Source organism: Perissodus microlepis, chromosome 3 (genome assembly GCF_051167445.1).
Source record: "Perissodus microlepis isolate ML-2025 ecotype Zambia chromosome 3, ASM5116744v1, whole genome shotgun sequence".
NCBI classification, from domain to species: domain Eukaryota; kingdom Metazoa; phylum Chordata; class Actinopteri; order Cichliformes; family Cichlidae; genus Perissodus; species Perissodus microlepis.
Window position 1 is genome coordinate 27053569 of NC_140463.1, and position 20811 is coordinate 27074379.

Genomic DNA, 20811 nt, shown 5'->3' on the forward strand with positions numbered 1-20811 from the left:
GGCTCCTGACTACAGTAGCCATAATGCTCCAACAATCCATCAAGCGGTGCGGCTTCGTAGATTACCAAAGTCGCACTAAAACATTTCTTGAAAGATTTTTGAGCACCGTGTACCACATAAAATCGTTTTGAGGTCAGTAAGCACAACCAGAATTCAAACATAAGGCACACCGGATTGTAAGGCGCACTGTATATTTTTGAGAAAATTAAATTTTAAGTGCGCCGTATAGTGCGAAAAATACAGTATTAATACAGCACTTTCACGTTCACACACTCACTCCAATGGATGCATCAGGAGCAACTCGGGCTTCTGCATCTTGCCCAAAAGACACCTTGGCATGCAGACTGAAGAGTACAGGAGCGGCGATCAATCTGCTTTCTTTCTAATTGGTAGACAAGCCGCTCGACCACCTGAGTCACAAGTCTTGTGTGATGTGAAGGGTCAGTGTGCACAGCTGTTAACAAACCTTTGTAGGAATTTTAGAGCTAAAACTAACCACATGGACCTGGAGGTATATGAGAAAATACCAAATTAGTTATAAAAATCCTGCTCGCTCCAGCCTCAACCTGTCAACTCAGCACACTGTTGCATAACGCACAGTTTCTCAGTTCAGTTTATTGATTTAGCCCCACCTGAACGTCACAGCGACTGTGTGCATCTGGACTGTATGAAAGGCTCACAGAGGCTTCACACTGGAAAACATGTTTATTCACTTTTACCAGTGCAGTCAGATGAAACAGGAAACAGAAGAGACGGACACAAACAAACATGGAGCATCACTGCATTACACAAGTCAAGGTCAGTAAAGTAAATCACACCTCCGCAGCACACAAGACTATTTCAGGACCAGTGAGGATCTGTGTGGCCACAAACGAGCGCATGCTTGTGGCATTATCCGACAAGCAGAAGTCCAAGATTTTCTGAGAACAAAAGAAGTACTCTTTGTGGCCTTTGTGTGGGCCACTTGTTGGGACACACTGCCACCTGCTGGTTAGGAGGCAGCTGTGCAGCAGCTGGATCAGCAATACATTTTAAATGTTAAAACGTCTAGCAGGAGCCCACCAACATTAAAGACTACACTCTAGTTCAAACCGCAGTACTTGAGCTAGCTAGCTAATAGCTGGTAAGGGACTCGATTTTTCAATCAGTTCTTTAATCTGTTGTGACAAATCGTTCAAACACATAAAACGTTACAGTTAAGCTCGGCTGAGTTTGCTGTTTATGTGAAAGAAGCAGAAACATGTTCATATAAAAAGTCAAATAAAAAAAAAAGAGAGTATATTTACCTTCCCGACTTGAAAGAAAATTCTGAAACAAGTACTTCTCATATCTGTGAATTTGTGCATGAGAGGAGTGATAGCTACCATATGATGTAAATAACTCTCCAGTCAGTTCAGCAGACATGACCACTGCGTACAAGTCTGGTGTGGAGAAATGTGAGTGTGTGTGTTTCACATTCAGGATTCATCTCCGTTAGCACTATCGCCATCGTCTTCTCCTTCCTCCTGCTCACCTTCGTCATCATCATCGTCCTCTCTCCCTCTGCTTTTCGTCTGCACACAGGGACACACACACAGGACAAAGGTTAACATCAGTATTTGACACATGGATCAAGCAAATGAAGCCCAAACTCCACAGTAGTTGGGACGGTGTGTAAAATGTAAATATAACTATCAAATGCAATGATGATGATTAATATTATATATCTAAAACATATGCAAGGCCTCTGCTGAAAAAGACTTCATCTGTATACCTTTCAGCACTGATGAAGCTTTTCTACATCTCTAAAAGTGTTTCTGAGCCCATGCAGTGATTTCCATGACACAGTCATGTCTGTTTTTAATGCAGTGCTGCCTCAGGGCCCGAAGATCAATACTGGTCTTTGGCCTTATGCTCTGAATCTTTTGATGACGTTATGCTCTGTAGATGATGAGAGATTCAAGTATTCACAATTTTATGTTGAGCAATTGTTCCAGTATCTATATGTGCAGGATTTTTGCACATTGGTAAACCTCAGCCCATAAAACCGGCTCTCCCAATCATGTGACTGACTCTTTACTGGGTAACCTAACGAGCTGCAAAATGCTCCTCCAGCTGTTTCTTTTGTTGCCCTCGTCCTAACTCTCCTGAGACGTGTTGCTGCAATTAAATGTAAAATGAGCTCCTATTTTTCATAAAACAGTAAATTGTCTAACTTTAAACATCTGATATTTCCTTTGCTCTACTATGAAAGGAATATTGTTTTATGATTTTTGGAAATAATTTTGTTTATATTTTAACATCATCCCAACTTTTTTGGATTTATGGTTTTAAAAATAAATCATGTTAGGTTCTTTGCACTAAATTAGCCTGTTGAATAATGAGAATAGCTGAAAACAAACTATGTGCATACAACAACTTGTTTAAAAGAGCTGCTGATGTCCTCCTTTCCTTTTCCCCCTATCCTCACCTCATCTTCATCCTCCAGCAGGTCTCCCTCCTCCTCTGAGTCATTCAGCTCCCGGCTCTCTTTGCCCCTCTTCAGACTGTCTTCCTTCTTGCTGGAGGTAGATGAGTGGAGAGGAGACACTTCACCTGGCTCAGGTTTGGAGCTTTTCATCTCTGAGTAGACGGTGGAAAGAAAATACACAAAAACACTCAAATAAAAACCTGATTTTTCTGTTTCTGCCAGTCTGCTCCATACCTGGAACATTTATATAATTGATGGCGCTGGGTGCATGAAATGTATATTTAACATTTGCATAAGCACCTCTGTGACTCATCTTTGCGCAGTGTGAGTCACAGAGAATATATTTGTGAAAAAAAATGACATCTTCTGTTTTGGAAGAAGTGGACTTTGCTTGAACTGGTATTAGCTAATGCCAACCTGACAAGTAAATAATCACATACACGTGTCTGTTTGTAAATGCATTCTTGGTCTCACATTGGAGGTTTTTAGGCTGTTGACGTGATGCCTGGCTGCCCTAAAATCAAAGCAGGACCCACCTGATTTCTTGCTGTGGTCCTTCTCCATGCGGTCTAAGCTCTCCAACAGGTAGTCCACCTTGTGTTTGATCTGTGTAAGCTCCCTTTTTATGGTCTGTAGATCATCTGCCTTCACTGTAGGGGAAGTATGGGATAAGCCACTACTGAGATGACCTTTAGAAGTCACCAGTAAAGACGGCATGGATGACTCCGTGAGGAACCTACTTGTACGTGAAGTTCTCTGGCTGCTCTTGGAGGAGGAGAAGCTGGTCTTGGTTCGTCGGCTCCCTCCGCTGCTCAGGCTCACCCTGGGACGTTTGGAGGGGATGACCGCGCGGGACAGAGGGGGAGGGGGAGGAGGCACCCGGGACTGGTAGGAGTACATTCTGAGAAGGAGAGCATCAAAGTGTTGAGCTTACTGGCTCTGCAAGCTGCTTTACAACCCCCCAGCTGGCCAAAAATGTGCTGAGCAGCAGGCAGATTATTCTTAATGTGTAAAGAATAAACTGCTTACCTGTCATAGTAATCTCTTTGGAAGTCGTAGTCCAAATCAAAAGATGAACTGTGAAAAGAGAGGGGACAGAAAGATTAGCCAGCAACATGTGCTAAAGCTGCTGCACTGTGACTGAGAGCAAAGCAGCATGCACACACCTGTACATGTCTCCTGCAGATCGCTTCACTGTCTTCGATCTATGAGGCTTCGGTTCACCTGCCAGATTGATGTCTGTAGGAGGAGAAACATCGAGGTAAAGTAGGATGGACTAGAAATCCAGGAAAGAAAAACGCTATGGGAGAGAATGTGTGAAATTTCATCAAACACATCACACCACATCTCCATCTGGTATGTTATTTTTGTCAGACTAGTGCATGTTTTACCTCTAACAGACTGTATCGGCAAATAAGTCCTCACATTTATTTTTATTTGCCTGAACAACAGAGAGGCTCCTCTGCTCTCGTTCAGAGTGGATTTGAAGCAACTCTCCTCTTTCTTTACTTGATTTTACTTGATTGTAACACTAGAGGGCAGCAGCATGTGTTTAAACTGTGAAATGGGAAGGACGTCCCAGATTTTAATCTGTAGGTGAGCAAATAAACTGCACATTGTAACAGATACAAGTCAGGGAGTGAACATATTTACAGCCTATACTTTGTGTCCCCATACAATTTTCTAAATGCACTCGTGATTAGAAAAATAGGAGGTTGGGAAATGTATTCATTTGCTTTCCTGCCAAATTAGAAAGACTGATTTTGCTTTCAGTGCAGTAAATATAAAGCTACTGCCACAACTTTACCTATATCACATATACACTGCACAGAAGGAGGCATACCTAGATCAAGGGTTACAAAATATACCATCTAACACTTCCAAATGTCTTTAATGTAGTGCAAATAGTATTGTATTATTCATTAACTTGCTTTATTCTTCAGTGACATTACCAAGCAACACCTTAACATGCTGTTTTTTTCTCCATCTCACCTAGCACCTGTCCAACGATCATGCGGCCGTCCTCCCCGGCCACGGCGGTCCTGGCGTTCCTCTCGTTGGAGTACTGGACGAAGGCGTAGCCCTTGTGGACGGAGCAGCCAACGATCTTGCCGTACTTGGAGAAGATCGCCTCCACATCAGCCTTGGTGACCAGCAGGGTGTTGAGGTTGCCGATGAAGACGCGGGAGTTGAGGGAGTGGGGGTCGGTCTTGTTGGTCACGTTGCTGCTGGCCATCAGGCTGGAGGAGGAGGATGATGACCAACTGGCAGGGAGGCAGAAAGAGAGGGATGAGTGCATGGGTGAAGATAGCAGTGGGGAAAGAAAAGCAGGTCAGAGACAGCATGTGGAGGTCAGCAGTGTTTAGAGAAACAAGGTGTGATATAGATTTGTCTTGTACTAAAGTTGAATGATAATCTCTGCTCAAAGGTCAGTGTGAGTGTTGAACCTTCAAGTTCTTTAACGGTATGACTTGAATCACACTGCCTTTGAGAATTCAGAATGATAGTCAGTGAATTGATTATTGATGAATTTCTTTTGATCTAATAGTTTATAAAACATCCAAAGATGAAAACCTGACTTCTAAAATGTTAAAACCAGCAGCCCTTCCAACTAATTTTTGGCATTTTGTGTATGAAAAGCTTCACATGCTTCGTCATTGTGAAGACAGGTATTAATTCTCTTTAATCAAACTATGAGTTCATTTATCTCTAATTACATAATAGCCTCATTATAATCATATGAGAATGCCACTGCAATTACTGTTATGCACAAGGAACTTTAAGTTGTGCTTCTTACCCCTTACACACTAACTGCAAGTTTGCACTATCAAGAGCATCTAAAAATAGATACTAGACAGCAGAGTAGACAGTGTGATCGGGTCATGAAGCAGCCAGCACTCACTCCATTGTGTCAGTACTCAGGTCGGTGGAGGTCTGCCTGTCTGTGTCTGTTGGAGAGAAGAGGATCGTCGAGAAGCTATGAAACATGGAGACTATGGGGGGGATTTTTGCTACACCTCCAAAAGATATGATTTTTCCTCATATTTGGCCAAAAAAGGGGATTAAAATGGAAAGAGGTGTTAAAATATTTTAAAAACCTGTGGGATAAATTGTTGTTATGACAAAAACAAGCATATTCACTCATGAGCAAATCCAATAACCTTCATCCTCCACAGAGGGTGAAGAAGCTAAAATGGTTTTCTTTGCATTACAGCAGCTGGACAAAGCTTATAAAATGTGTTGTGATGGTATAACGTGGTACAGCTTAATAAACACAGCAACCTCTGAAGTGCCGACTGCATCAAAATTGGATCGTCGCACACCAGGAAGTTTGCGTCATGTGCACTTCATGAGTCTGCAGGTACGATCCCCTTCTTTCGGTGTATGCCAGTAACAATCCGCCATGTTGGCTGCCATATGCTAGAGTCCCCTCTGACGGCTCTGCTGACATGAAAGTTTTGCATCACTTTATGTTTCACTTGCATCGGTGCAGTTTTGGAAGCTTCTCCTGTTGCTGTTCTGCATAAACGCACAGTGTATGCATGCAGTCAGTGGCGTACCAGCGTTGATTTTAATTAGTACAGTCTTGCCACACTGTTGCTGGATTGCTGTCTCACCAGTGGCCAATACTGCAAAGTTATGTAACACTGCAGGAGAGGGGGAAAAGTCCCTGAATGCAGTGTCAAAGCGACACTACAGGAAAAGGGCGATTTTATAAGAAGTCTTTATTTTATTCTGGTCACAATTCTGTAGTAAACTTTAAACCCCAGCATGCGGGAAATGATCTTCTTTGCTCAGTCCCCAGAGTCATTCATCTCATTATCCACCACTTCAGCTACTGCAAAGTCACGCCTCAGCTGCCAAAACAACTGCGCCCCCCGCTCTGGCTGGTGACTCCTAGCAGAGGATTACAGTTTACAGCATTCCGGCCACAGCTGAAAGCGCTACTCGCCACTGCATGATTTTGGCCAGGATGCGTCTACTGTTTGGCGAGCTGACAGGGCGTCTACAACATGGGGCGTGTTCAGGAGGTGCCGGGGACAACTGTGGCCTCTTTAGCTTATGTTTCTAAAGCTTTGTGGGGGATTTAGGCAAGAATATCAAGGCACACGTGCACTCTAGTGTGATCTGAATGTCTGATGCTAAACACAACCAGTCAAGTTATATTTACACACAAGATGGAGAAAGGAACATTAAACCCTTGTATATTATAGGCATGTCGATGGGAAGCTTGTGTTTGGACTGAAACAGGCAAATATCTCGCAAACACCAATTTTGCAATCTTTGGGCACACGCCCATCAATTGGAGGACCTTCTTTGTTTTTTATGTGTAATGATATTTGTAGCCATTTGTGTTCACTTCCTTTAACTAGCATTCACTGCAGGCCTGTTACGTTCCCTGTTCTATTCAATTGCATGATAGTTTGTGGTCCCCTTGTGATTTAATTCTAAATTCAACATGTGGGGGCTCATTATTCAGGAACAACTGCTTATTATAGTCACTCATTAATGGCTCAACACACCTCTGTGGAACTTTTCTTATCCACTGCCTCATCTGGGCCTCATTTTACAATAACTCCACAAAAAAAACCTGTTCACTGTTCAGCTTCCCTCTGACTGGCAGGTGGGGTCGTTACTGCACATCTGTTGTGCGAGTGAGTGTTGGATTTGTGTTTGTGCTTCAACTGTGACAACACACTGCAGCTCTCAGGATTCATGCTTGAAGACAGACGAGACAAAATGACAAGAGCAGCTCTGCTAGAGGTTTTTTTAATACACATTCAGGGAGCAGAAAGTGGCGATGTGGTCGTCACCACAGAGGTTCTTTTGATTTGTTTTCCAAATCAGATCAGAGCAGTGATGATGGAGGTGAAAAGGCGAAATGGAACTTGTTAAAAAATATCTGAATTAAAAAAAAAAAAAAAAAAAAAAGGGCAGAAAAAAAATCAGTGTTTAGTGATTACTGAATTAGTCACTCTTTAAGGTTATTTCCCTTGCATGCTGCAGTAAAAAGCCACTTTAGGGACAGATAATTGCCTCTTAAAGAGCAGGCAACTTTGTGTTTACGTAAGTAATGGAGCACTTTTTAATTTGTCAATTAACATGCACACTCACAACAAAAAGAACAGGGAAAAAAATCACTCCAAAGAAGGAGAAACAGTCCTCTTTTTGGTCTCTGTCGGTGCTTTTCCTTCATCTAAGCACTTTATGTGGGAAGATTTGAAGAGGTGTTATCCAGCAATCAGCTCCAACACAAACTGGGCCACTCACAATCAACAGCATGATGCATCTGATTATCACAAACTGGGAGGCTCATTTATGAGGCCATCAGGGCCAAACAGTTTGAAAATTAAGTGGCTGATTTCTCTACTTTTACAGCACCCAAAGCCCCCCGAACTACTCTCTACTTTTAAACAAAAAAGAAAAAAAACGGGGGGGGGGGAGGAGGTAGAAAATAGACTAATGCCAAAAAGGGGTGAAAGTGGAGTAATATATTAAAAAAATGATGCAAAAGTTGAGGTGAAAAAACAAAAAAAGTGTAGACCAACTTACGATTTGCTGCTGCTGAAAAAAGTGGCTTCAAAAACTAAACGGGGGAAACAAAAAAAAAAAAAAGGTAGAAATTAGAAAAGAAGGTTTCCAGACTGTTCTGATGCTGTCATCACAACAAGCAGGGGAGAAAACGTCAGGGCAAAAAACATGAATGCTACAAAAGCGGCTCATCACTTATTTAGAATAAGTTGTGAGCTCTACATCACACTGTGGTGACAAGAGATCCGGGAATATGAGAAGTCAATTTTTCCAAGGAATTTCCTCTTAAACCAAAATTTAAACACTAATGGAAAAATATGATTAGACATTTTAAAAATCACATCTACAATAAAGATACTTATTACAGCTCATGACTGTTTAACTATATGCACTTTAGGTAGTACAGACGTACTGGACTTCTGATGATGAGGTTTCTTCGATCTTAGATATTCCACGATCAGCTTTAAGTGGTGTTATTGCAAGATGGAAGCATTTTGAAGTAGTAGCGTGCCCGATGTTGTAAAGTTACAGACCGGGGACACCGATGTTTAAAGGCCACAAAACCCCTGCTAAGCAAATTACTGCAGAGCTGCAAATCTCCTCTTGCATTAACATCAGCACAAACACTGTGCACCAGGAGCTTCATGGCCTAGGTTACCATGACCGAGCAGCTCTTGTAGATGTACAGTACAGTTCTGTCCATTTAGTACAGCTAGAATAAAGATGAAGATTTTATTCTTAACAGCTCTGGTAATATTGTGAAACCGGTGTTTATCAAATTGGAGTGCAAGTGCCCCTAGAGGTAATTTTGAGTACTGCATTAAAAAAATGTAGTACCTACCAAAGAGTGTTTTTACTTTATACCTTCTGGAAAAATCCTGAAATTTAAAAATAATTACATGATAGTGAGCTCAGTAGGACTTCAACTTTATTACATTTAACTTTTTTTCATTCTACAGAACGATAAACCTGGATTAGCTGTTATACTACCTTTAACACCAGGGATTCTGAAGGAGAAATTGACATTTTAAATCTGTATCTCTTCACTGAAACCTATCATTTATAACACAAAAAAACTATTTTGCTATCTGAGCTTCTATGTTAATGTAAACTGATCCACAAAGGAATCAGTGGTCTGTGAAAAGGGCGGTGGGTCCTTTATTTTTGGCCTCCTGCCTGCCCGCCATGTAGGGGTCAGAACAACACCCCTGCTTAAGGCCACTTTACTGCAGACCACACCCACTTGGGGACCATGGAAGTGGAGTACAGCAAGGTGGGTCAAAAAAAAAGTAGACTTCATTGACTTTCCACTGTAAAATGTTGCATAATTGATTATAAGTTTGTTTATTAGTATATAAATGTTAATTCATAAAGCTTTAAATCCAATGAAAGGCTTAAAAAAACCCCCACATAGGTCTATAAGCCTGCCTTACAGCAGGCCCACTTGAGCACCTCAGGTCTAAGCAGCTGCACAGCTCAGAGTACATTGCCAAGATTGTTAAAACACAAAAAATGAGTAATTATATCAAAATTACCAAATGCATAATTCTGTAGTGCCAGTGTTACAGTCCCCCCTCCCTCCCCCGTCCATGAACGTGCGATACATAAAAGCACTGTTGCTTTAATGTTCCTCCAAAAACGCCCCCGCTTCTCACAGAGGGAAAACATCTCGCCTGCAAAATAACAGGACTCCTGAGATCGGCTGCGGCAAACGCACCGCCTCAGCACCGCCAAAATCACACAGAAAACGGAAAAATACGTCGTTAGGACTCGTCGTAAACGACCGCATGACAAGTTTCAAGTGGAGGCAAAACACAGGACCAGAATAAAATGCAAAATTTAAAAACATATTCCCAGAAAAACGGCGACACTTTTATTTTCTTTCTGGCAAAACTGTCCAGAAAATCCTTCCATATTTTATCTTCAAAGAAATTAGAGCACACGCAAATAAATCATAGTTTTACACGGCATCCCTACAAAAATCAAGCCTTTAAAATGTCGTATTCGAAAAAATAAAAACAAATAATAATAATAATAATAAAAATATAAGCCTATATGTTGTTGTGGAAGCTACTTAAAACTAGTTTCTGTGCAGTTTGTGCCATCACAAAATGTACGTCACTACAGCCAACACAGTCTCAGGAATACCAGCCAGGAGGGGAAAAAACACATTAAAAATAAAAACAAAAAGTCCCAAAGACGGTTCAAAGTCAGGACAAAAACAAAAAAAATGTAAAAAGGTAAAAAAAAAATCTCTCATTTAAAAATACTCACCAGGAGTTTAACACTAAAAATGAGAACAATTCAACGCTCTTTCTACTTGCACGGGTAAAGATCCGCTTACAGCGCTGCTGGCTCAACGTATCACCTTGAAACCAGTGGACACGAAATGGCGTCGACTCGCACTGGCGACAGGGGAAGGCCACGCCCGCTTCCGAATCCTAGTTTCTGATTGGATATCCTGAGCCCGTGTCTGTTTAATCTCTTCGCTGATAGGTTTCGTGCTCTTGCCACTGCCGTTGCCGCTCATTGATGACGACATTCATGTATGCTAATCAATTGACTACCCGACGGTACGACCCTGCTAGTTTGTGGCTCTAAAACATTGATGGCTGTGCTTTGTTTTAACCCGAAACCGAGGCACAACTGTAGTATTTTACTGGTTGAGAGCAGCAGGGGTTAAGTCCTAAAAACAGACACGCTTGCCAGTCTCTATTTTGAGTCTTTACTTTTTATTTATTTTTTATTAAGGAGCTAATATGAAAAATTCAGTTAATGTTACATATACAATAGATTTGATCCAATTGATTGTTGAAGTTGTAGTTTATTTGAATTAGTTCCATTAAGACAGAGATAGAAATGAATATATTTTTATGTATTTGATCAAAACCATTAGTTTACCCAAGATGATCAGGATTAACATTGAATAGCATGTGAAATCTCATGCGCTTGTCAATTTTTTACTGGTATAGTGCTCTAAATGTAAAGCTGCAGTGTAACAACAATGCCATTAATAACAATCACACATTGCTTCTGCATATGTCAGCAGGGTCACCACTTCATTTTCCGAGAAAATGCACCTGTGAGGTAAACAAAAAGGAATTCATTTGTGACACGTGACAATCATACTGGCCAACCTTGAGACCTCAGAAGTAGGGAGACATTCAAAAGGGCTGTTGGGGGGGGGGGGGGGGGGGGGGGGGGTATACATATACATGTACATATATATATACAAAAAATGGAATGAGCATATTATATAAAGTACCTTGGAGGTCAGCCATCCTCTTCCTGTTTCGAGGCAAAGTGACATCCAATCTTGACATGGACTCGGGTGTTCTCAGTACCTCCTCCAGCCTACCCTGCTCATCATTGTCCTGGAGGAGTATGAATGGATTAATAAAATAGTGCCCTCATACCCCCCAAATTGACTATAATATTTTTGTATAAATTAATTTAGTGTAATAACCTTTGATGGAGTTTGTTGATTTTTTCTTTTTCCTACAGGGGTGTTTGGACCCGGGCTTTCGGTCGCATTTTTCTGTCGCTCCCGCTCTCTTTCTCTCTGCAGTAGGATAGCCTGTTGCATGGTCCTGTACTCCAGGGAAAAGTTACTGATGGTTTTGCAGAAGTCCTCCGGTTTGGTATCCCTCACCATGGCCCGGGAGTAGCCAAGGAACAGGAGAAAAGAGTGGAACCTAGAAAAAAGTAAAAACGGTGTAAGCAAAGACTTGTTGATTAAGGAGTCAGTCAGTCTGCCATACCCACTGGCAGATCCATGGCCTCCTGGAAACCACCAATTGCTAGAGAACTTGCAGATAAAATTTATCACAAAGAAGCCTAAGATGCTGCAATGAAAACTTCCTTGTGCTTTTCCTTGTATTGCTAGCAGACTGCTGTGGATGTGTACACTTTGTATGGAAAACTTCTGTACAAATAGTCCCCACTGCTCAAGAAGTAGCAGTGAAACTTGAAAAAGTGCTTGGCCTGTGTGAGTAAGGACTGAGATGGAAAATGTTTTGTTTGCTAACAAATATCATTTAAAATATGATTAGAGTACCTGTTGATAACCCTACGATGGACGGCCCTTAGGACTTTCAGCCTTTCCTCACACTCTTTCAGAATCTTCGGAAGCCTGTGACGGAGCGAACCGTCCGGGGCCAGGGCCTCATCACCTATCCCTTTCATCTTTTCCCCCTTTCCTCCTTTCCTCTTTTCGTCGGCTTTATTCAGCAGCTTCACCTGCTCCCATGATGCTTTGCACAGGCTCTCCAGCTGGGTAAAGTTGGACTGGACTTGGGAGTAGTCACACTGTAAAGAGAAGAGAAGGTTTTGTGCTTTCCACAGTTTGCTGGTTTAACTGACTCTATAAGTGATCTTCAGAATGAATCAGCTGTGTTGGACAAATGCAAATCCACAGATGCAGCCACACACCTTTCCAGCTTTAGTAACCGCGGTGATGTCCGAGTAGAGGTCAGAGGATTCTGGATAGAGCTGCAACAGTAACACACAGACGTGGTGCAGCAGGGGCTGGCGAGTGTGTGTGTCCCTTACCTGAGACAGCTTCCCCAGGTAACTCAGCTCAAAACCACGGGCCTTGGGATAAAACAACGTGTTGTAAGAAATAATGGAAAAATGGATAAAATCAAGCTTGCGTCGGAATGCACTCACCTTACATCCGTTGAGAAAGTTACCGATCGCTAGCACTGTCGCCAGGATGTATTTGAAGGTCTGGCTGGCTGCCAGTTGTTCCATGCCCAACTTCAGATGGAAGAGAGGCTCAGCAATTTCCTTTTTAAGAGGAGTATATATTTAGAGGGCGTTTTGGTGGTTCATATAGAATAGTTGAGCCATCACATCCATCTTTTATTTTTAGTCAGGTGATGTATTAGGAGAAGTCATCACAGTGTTGTTTTTTCCCTGCAGAACCTGTGTTAGTTTGTATAAGTGCAGTGTCCTGCACTTTCATTCAACTTTGCAAGACATTATTTGCGGTTCTCCAAACTATGCACTAAAGTGTAGTTTATCATATTTGATTACATTTTATGTGTTATTTTCTGACATATTGTGTGTTGTTCAAAGTGTACCATGATACTGCATGAATACAAGCAATGAAAACTGCACATGGGTGGGAGTGGTGGCGTGCCATAGAAAAACAAGGAGAGGAGCTTGCCTTGGCTGCTCCTTTTTAGGCAACTTTTATGCAAGCTTCTTCCATCTGCAACAAGCTTCTCTCTCCGTTCTTTGGTTATCACTGTTATGCATCCAGGAACACTGATAAAACCAGACTATTTATAGACTTACTGAACTCTATGGGAATATCTTAAATGTTTGATGGAGTGCTAAAGGAGTACCTATTGCATAAAAATGTGACATCAAGGGGTCTTGGCAAAGCTTCATTGTGTAATGATCTGTGAGTGGGAAATGATTGGATTTTTATTTACCCTCTCCAAGGAGTCGTAATCCAGAGCAAAGGCCCAAAGCTGAAGCCTGGTGCTCAAGTGGGGGATTTCCCCCAAAGTGAGGAGGCAAAGCTCAGCCGGTGCCAGAGAGGCATTAGGGTTCTGGGCCTTGGCCTGTTTGATCAGGCAGAGTTCCTCTTCAGTCGGGATCAGTGCCTGAAGACGCTGTTTTGGAACGAGCGTAGAACAGATTATCTCAGACCTAGTCTGTAACCCTTTTATTTTACCTGGGTATTGCTGGGTAGTTCATCAAACAAAAATGCTTTAGCTCGAAATCTGGGCGATTTACCCTTTACTGTACCTGAATGTCCTCTCTTTCTAACACACAGCTGTCCATGCTGTAGATAGCAGGTGGGAGGAGGCGCGGAGGGGGCAAGCTGCTCAGGGCAATAGTTATGATGTTGCTGCGCTTCACTCCCAACACCGATATTGATGGCTGCTTCTGTGTTGAGGGGGAATAAAAAAGGATTTAAGGCATTTTAATCTATATAATGCACATCAGTTTGTATTTGAAAACCAGAATTACATGGATGAATGAACAAAAGGATGTCTCTGTCATCAGTCTCACCTGCCGCCCTGAAACAATGTTCAGACTGCTGCCATTGGCTTTAGACTTAAACAAGTACTCCAGATGGTTTTTATCCAAATTCACCGGCTCGAGTCTGGCCCAAATGGTCTGAGTCCCAAAGCGTGTCATCCTGGGGAGTGGTGCCAGATTCTGCAGCTCCCTCCAGTGAAGCTTCAAAGTGCGAGACTTAACGGTACCATCTTTAGGTGAAGCAGAGGGCAAAGGTGAGGCGAGAGAAGGAGGAGGGGGAGGAAGAGGAGGGGGCGCCGGAGGTGCTCGGAGACAAATTGATGATTTGATAGTTGTTAGGGTTCCCTCATCCTCTGTGCTGTCTTCCTCATCCCAGAGGTCGGAAAAATCCAAGGTGTTGAGACAGAGGCGTGCAGCTGGTGTTAGGAATGAACTCCAGGATTGGTCAAAATCCCAGGTCAGCTCTTCGGATTGTTCCAGCTCCTTCATTGATCCTTCAAAGCTGCCTGTAACTCAAAAGTAAAAATCCAATACCATTACCATGGCGACCTATACTTACTTTTTCCTGCTTAATAAAAGGCTACTCCAAGGTGAAAACTTCTTTTTCATATTAGAAAAAAAAGGAATAAGGTTCTTCCACACGTCTTGATCTTTCACATAAAGCAAAACTTAAATCCTTCCTTGTCTTCTCACCATGCATTCAACAACCACCTCACAAACACTCTGTATCCATCTGAATGTCTGTGGATGCTCTGCCTCACTTGTCCACCACAGAAGTGCATAACTCACACACCCAAGTCACAATTTTTCAACCACCTCTGGGTGTTCTCGCTGCACCGAAACCTGCAATTGCCTTAGGGTGTAGCGTTTGTCCCTCGCATCTAAAATGACAAGCCGTGTTTGATCCAAAAGTCCACCGGTATCTTGTCTGGGTGCCAGAAGCTCACAGCCTCAGACAAAGGAAAATTCTTACAATTTTTGACAGGTTGTATTTAGTCCTGTATCCAAATCTGATGAGAAAATCCAAAGAATGCCTGTCTGAATATCCAAATGATGTGCCTCTGTAGCCGTCCCTCGACATTCATCTTCCTCTGTTGTTCTCCAAGTGACAACGAGAGCGCATTCATGAGGAAGCGAGAGAGACTCATTCGTCCGTTGGTGTATCAATTTCGGCTTATTTGAGTTGCACCCTTTCCCTTAATTTTCTTATCGAGCCGGGATCTCCTGTTTGTATTGCTACTTGTGTATACAGAACCTCTCTATCTGCCTCTGAAGATCTGTGATATCCCCTCCTCCTTTGCCTCCCCTTCTCCCCTATGAGCACATAAAAGAGTGCAACTGACCAAATGTTGACCTGCTTTCATTTTACATGCAACTTTGTGGACAACAAATCAGCAAACAGTAACTGCACGACATTAGGCCAAAGCACACAATGACGCACCATTATTCCATGCATGCTTGTAAATCCTTTGCTTAAACCTTGTGCTAAAATGGAGAAAATATTCATGGGTACAACAGCATCTCATAAAAGAAAATAAATCCTTAATGAAAACAAATTAATGACTTTAAAAAACAGTTCAGTGAGCATAACTGCAAAAACACTGCTGTAAGATTGCAAGTTATAATCGTTAATATCGTAGCATTTCAAAACACAAAATATACAGTTGTGTTCTAGGGAGTCATTTGCATGGTCGACGTGCAGCTCTAATGCGGATCCCTCCCAAGGCCATTAAGCCTCTCCTAATTACACTTTATCTTGTTCAGTGGGCCTGCTGTCTACAAGCAGCAGTAGGGCTCAAGGGACATTTTGGCTAAAATGAGGTCTATTTGCAATGGTTAAGCTCATTTAGCATATACAGTACTGTGCAACAGTCTCAGACCACCCTTTACATTTTGGAAAAGGGGGAAATGGGTGGAACAAGTTCTTGAATTGTATCAAAATGCATGTAAAAATATATGGAAATACAGTATCTAAGGCAAAAACAGAGTTTGTATATTTCTAATGAGCTTGAAAGTCAATATTTGGTACGACCACCTTTATTTTTCAACACTGCCTGAATTCTCTCTGGGAAATTTTTGGTAGTCTTCAGGAATAGTTCTTCAGGCTTTAGGACAAAGCTCTTCTTTGCATGCTGGTCCCCTTTAAATGATCCCACACTGCTTCAGTAATGTTGAGGTCCGGGCTCTGGGGAGGCCAATCCATGACTGATGGTGTTCCACTGTGTTTTTTTTCTATCTAGGCATGCTTTTACTGCATTGGCAGTATGTTTGGATCATTGTAATGCGGAACAAGGCAGCAAATGCTTTTCAGGTGGTATTTAATGGTGGATAAAAACCTGGTGGTGCTTTTACACATGAAAAATCGTTTTGACAGATCTCCAACATCACTGACTGAAATTCAGCTCCAAACCATGACAGAGCCTCCACCATGTTTTACAGATAGCTGTAGACACTCACTGTTGTAGCTCTCTCCAGACCTCCTCCTTATATACTGATATCAACCAAAAATTTTACACTTGAATTCATCACTCATCAGTGCAGTTCTTGTGTAGTTCTGCATACCTTAGCCTTTTCTCCATTTTTCCTTCCTTAAGAATGACTTCTTTACAGCCACGTCTCCAATGAGACCATTTTTGTTGAGGGCTTTAAAAAATAAATAAAAATCTGTTAGTACCGATAGTGAGGTGTGTGTTCACTAAAACATGTTCATACTTGCAGTTAAAGGCTGAATTAGGTTGACTGTTACTCAGTTACCAGACATAATGTCAGCTGCCCTAACCTAACAATATTTTAGTTATCATGTGACATCTGTACAAAAACAGACAGATCCCCCTTGGGAACGGCATTTCCGGGTGAGTTCTTTTGATTAAAATGAGTGGGAACTTCCACGTCTCCCTCTGTATATTTGTGTTGTCGTGTTTGTATATGTGACTGTGTGCATCTCTTTTCAACCGCTTCTCTGTCTGTCCCGGCACAACTGCTGACTGTAACCCGGTGCCAAGATAAAGATCAGGATAAAAACTACCCATAATCGTACCCAGTTTGATGTTTTTAAGAAGTGGGGGGTCAGGAATTAGAGCTTTAAATATTTCATTTGCAAGGTCACTTAGAACTAGGACTTATCAATTTAGTTAAAGATGCATATATCAGTGACCATGTCACAGTTTTCTAGAAAGAATGCAATGATAGCGTTTAGCTGTTTTACTGATCCAGATACAGTATTATTTAATATTATTATTATTATTATGTCCATAAATGCATTAACCCAAATGCAGAACAATAAAATCTAAACTATGTAAAAGTAGCTTTTTTCAGCAGCTATCATTTAAATGAACAAAATGTAGATGATGTTGAAGGGGCTCTGTGTTTTCTGTGTTGTCTTGAAAAATGTGCATGTGAGGATGGATGACTCATCCACTGCAAACCAAATCTACCTACAGGTACAAATAAAGTATCCTGAACCTGAATCTAAGAGGAACTGGGCATGTGCTTTCAGCTTCATGCCAAAGATTCTCTAGAACAAGCTAAAAAAGGACCTTGAATTACATTCAAACCACTCAACACATGCCTTTGAATGTGCACCATCTTTCGCCAAGCAACTGAAGGTCTTATTTTTCTGAAGACAATTACATACCAGTGTGCCACACTTCTTTCTAGCACACATTCATTGCAACAATGCAATGTGGGACTTGTGACCAGTGATGGTACATTTGCTCCTTTCACTGGACCTGATGTATTGTCGGCTCACAAAACCAGGGTGTGACAACCCAGCCAGAGGTAGAGAACAATATGGATTAAAATATTCTGGCAGTTTAGTATCATATCTTATCATTGTTACGGAGTACAGTGGTCCCTCGTTTATTGCGCCAGTTACGTTCCAATGACAACCTGTGATAGGTGAAATCCGCGAAGTAGCCAACTTTATTTTTTTTACAATTATTATAGATGTTTTAAGGCTGTAAAAACCCCTCACTACACACTTTATACACTTTTCTCAGGCAGGCATAAACATTTTCACACTTTTCTCTCTTATTTAAACACTCTCAAAGTTCAAACCGTAGAAAAATAAGTCCAGTATTATGGAATGAAACCAAAGATCAAACCCTGTTTTCAGGTCCAGAACATGAGAATAGAGCAGCTGTGAGAGAATTCAACATTAATGAATCAGTCGTATGGAAGTGTCAGGGTCCTGGGTCTGAGCGACCCAGGGACCCTGAGCAGTTATGGACTAATATTATACTGTATGTATTTTGTATTGCTGTCCCTCGTTCTCCCTGCTTGTAGACATATGTGCATGTTGGTGTGTGTGTGTGTGTGTGTGTGGCCCTGGCAGGTAATTGGCCACACCTGAAGACCTTGACACACCTGCAGCTGATCAGGCCTCATCGGAGGAGCTACTTGAGAGTGTGGTGGAGCTCTCTCCGACGCTGGATCATTGCGTGGCTTCTTGTTAGTCTCTCGACCAGTTCTTAGTTTGAGTCTCCTGCATTATTGTGTGTCTGACAGCTGCCTCTCTCTTATGTCCCCAGGAGTAGCGGGAGACGAGAGGGCAGCGAGCGCGGGGTGCTCATCACGGAGAAGCGGAGACAGGAGCACTAACACTGGGAAGAGGACACGTCACGGGAGTCGGGAGAGCATGGGATTTATTGTCATGTTTTTCCATCACTGTAAATAAACGCACTGTTTATACACAGAGCACCGCGCCTGGGTCCTCATTCATTCCCCATATCCCCACGGTCTGCCAGCCAGACTGTGACAGGAAGTGGAGAAAGCAAGAAAAATTAATTGAGTAAAGTTTGACTTTTCTGACTGTTTTGTTTTACTTAATGCGCCTTATAATCCGGCGTGCCTTACAGTCCGAAAAATATGGTAACTTCTACCTTCCTTTAGCATGTCCAACTGTCTGTGCGATGGTTAGCATCGTCCTCTGCCTTTTGGATGCTACCATAGGTGCCTTTGACCATGCAAAATGTTTCGTCAACATTCTTGTGTTTGTTGGGGATAAAACATACAGTACAGCACTTCAGAACCACACTGCTAGAGATCGAAGATTTATGTAAATTTGACAAGTTGAAAGCATTCTGTACAGTACAGGAGACACAACACTGACAATGGTGTGCAGCCAATCAGGACGCAGAACACAATGCACTTTTAAAAAAAAAAGCATGCAAAAAAAAATCTGTGAAACAGTGAGGCCGTGAAAAGCGAACCACATTATAACGAGGGACTGCTGTACGGACAAACAAGTATTTTTTAAAACAAAGATTTTTCTGTATTTTTTTTTCTGTTGTTTTTTTTTGTTTGTTTGTTTTTTAAATATCTCCCATCCACATGAAAATGTCAGAAAACAACCTCATGTGCTGTCAAGGGCATGGCAGAGTAGCATGTGACAACAGCTCATTGTGTAGAGATGTCCGCCAATGAAAATCCTATAAATAGTAACACAGAGCACCATCTGACATCAGGAAAGGAGACACAAGTGCACACTTTTGCCCCTTTCCTTGCTCACCTGTAAATGGAGGAGTTAAAAATCTAAATTCTGGAAGGAGTTTTTATCAAAAGCTCAGTTTTCAGTGGTGTGAAATGGTGTTTACATGTAGATAAAAGCATCAACATACACACACAAAATTGCATCCATATTCACATGTCCAGATTTAAGACCTTGAGCTTATAATTATTATTTTATTTAACCACCGTGGTCCTTTCTGCTTCTTCCTGGCATCAAAACACCTGTTTCAAAATGATCACCTTGTTATCATATGATGCTGCAGGTAGAGCAGGTCATCTGCTAGTTGGAAGACTGGTGGTTCAATCCCTGGCTGCTTCAGTCCACATGTCAAATATCCTTGGGCAAGATACTGAACCCTGAGTTGAGTAGTATGTATTGAGGAGTATGATTGTTAGATGGAAAGCACTTAGGCATACAAAAAAGTGCTTGTATGATGGGTGAATGAGGCATGTTGTATACAGTGCAGTGAGTGCTCCAGTACTGTAGAAAAGCGCAATATAAAAAACCTTCATTTGAATCAGGTCATGTTTTAAGAGCACTGAGTTATTGGATATATATAACATGAGCTCATACTAACTCACAAGAAATGGGTGTTTTATTGGAGGAAAGATTGTGACTCTGAATAGTCACAATATTCAAATGACAAAGTTGCCATTTGGATTTTACCTTCAAATGGTAAAATCTTTGCTCATAAGAATATCAAAAATTATATTTTTCAATGTAGTTGAGAATAGAGAAACATTGAAATGCGATGAATTTAAATTACTTCATTACTTTCTGGAGTAATACAATTTTACTAAAAGAAGTGAAATTTGTTACTGAACGAAGATGACTGTTATTAATTTTTTTTTTTAACTGTTATCTGTAATGTTACTCAAATTGTTTGTTTTTTTATTTGAGAAGAAAAAGTCAGTACTAAAAGTCAATTAGTTAAATGTTAGGGTTACTTTGAGGGTTTTTTTATGTTAATAATTCATTGTGGCAACATACCTGTTGATGATAATTAAGATGTTAACATGCAATTCATTCCCTGTATGAATTGCAGGTGTATCCAGTTTTTGGTTTTATTTGGTAGTTCATTAATATAGCGATGTGCTGTTCATAGTCGTTGTATGAAACAATGAAAAGGCACCATCCTCCTCTTTAGAAATATCAAAAATACACTACATACATGATGATATTGTGGGCTTTCAAGTTTTGAATGTGATCAAATGCAATAAAAATGTATGGAAGCTTGTTTTACCATTGGAAGAAAAATTCTCACAGGTTTGAGTTAGTCGAAATTTTAAGACATCGAACATGAATTTGTGACTTATGGATAGTA

The 20811-nt window shown here is 41.4% G+C and overlaps 2 protein-coding genes across 10 annotated transcripts; both read right to left on the reverse strand.

Moving 5' to 3' along the window:
* Positions 1–690: 690 nt before the first annotated feature.
* On the reverse strand, positions 691–10348 carry hnrnpcb (heterogeneous nuclear ribonucleoprotein C b). Of its 9 annotated transcripts, XM_084923781.1 has the most exons (10): positions 10256–10348; positions 8003–8036; positions 5352–5397; positions 4442–4713; positions 3616–3688; positions 3479–3526; positions 3190–3350; positions 2986–3099; positions 2450–2601; positions 691–1553 (listed from the first exon to the last, which is right to left on the reverse strand). In XM_084923781.1, exons 3-10 carry the CDS (start codon positions 5354–5356, stop codon positions 1458–1460), a joined length of 921 nt encoding a protein of 306 aa, XP_084779907.1. In that variant the 5' UTR covers positions 5357–5397; positions 8003–8036; positions 10256–10348; the 3' UTR covers positions 691–1457. The 9 variants fall into 9 exon arrangements, with proteins under 9 accessions (XP_084779907.1, XP_084779910.1, XP_084779904.1 ...); XM_084923784.1 differs by lacking the exon at positions 5352–5397; XM_084923778.1 differs by having other exon boundaries at positions 5352–8036.
* A 357-nt stretch (positions 10349–10705) lies between these two features.
* Positions 10706–15275, reverse strand: LOC146390784 (FH1/FH2 domain-containing protein 1). The gene is made up of 9 exons (XM_084923776.1): positions 14009–15275; positions 13742–13882; positions 13423–13605; positions 12650–12769; positions 12413–12574; positions 12039–12289; positions 11448–11676; positions 11247–11355; positions 10706–11061 (listed from the first exon to the last, which is right to left on the reverse strand). Exons 1-9 carry the CDS (start codon positions 14465–14467, stop codon positions 11033–11035), a joined length of 1683 nt encoding a protein of 560 aa, XP_084779902.1. The 5' UTR covers positions 14468–15275; the 3' UTR covers positions 10706–11032.
* Positions 15276–20811: the final 5536 nt, after the last annotated feature.

Coding starts and splice junctions, on each gene's coding strand:
- hnrnpcb (XM_084923778.1), bottom strand. CDS start 5,437: ATGTTTCATAGCTTCTCGACGATCCTCTTCTCTCCAACAGACACAGAC. Junction 3,527..3,615: donor TCTGCAGGAGACATGTACAG/GTGTGTGCATGC, acceptor CTCTTTTCACAG/TTCATCTTTTGATTTGGACT. Junction 2,602..2,985: donor GGACCACAGCAAGAAATCAG/GTGGGTCCTGCT, acceptor CCGTCTACTCAG/AGATGAAAAGCTCCAAACCT.
- LOC146390784 (XM_084923776.1), bottom strand. CDS start 14,467: ATGAAGGAGCTGGAACAATCCGAAGAGCTGACCTGGGATTTTGACCAA. Junction 13,606..13,741: donor TAGAAAGAGAGGACATTCAG/GTACAGTAAAGG, acceptor GTTCCAAAACAG/CGTCTTCAGGCACTGATCCC. Junction 11,677..12,038: donor CATCGTAGGGTTATCAACAG/GTACTCTAATCA, acceptor ACTTTTTTCTAG/GTTCCACTCTTTTCTCCTGT.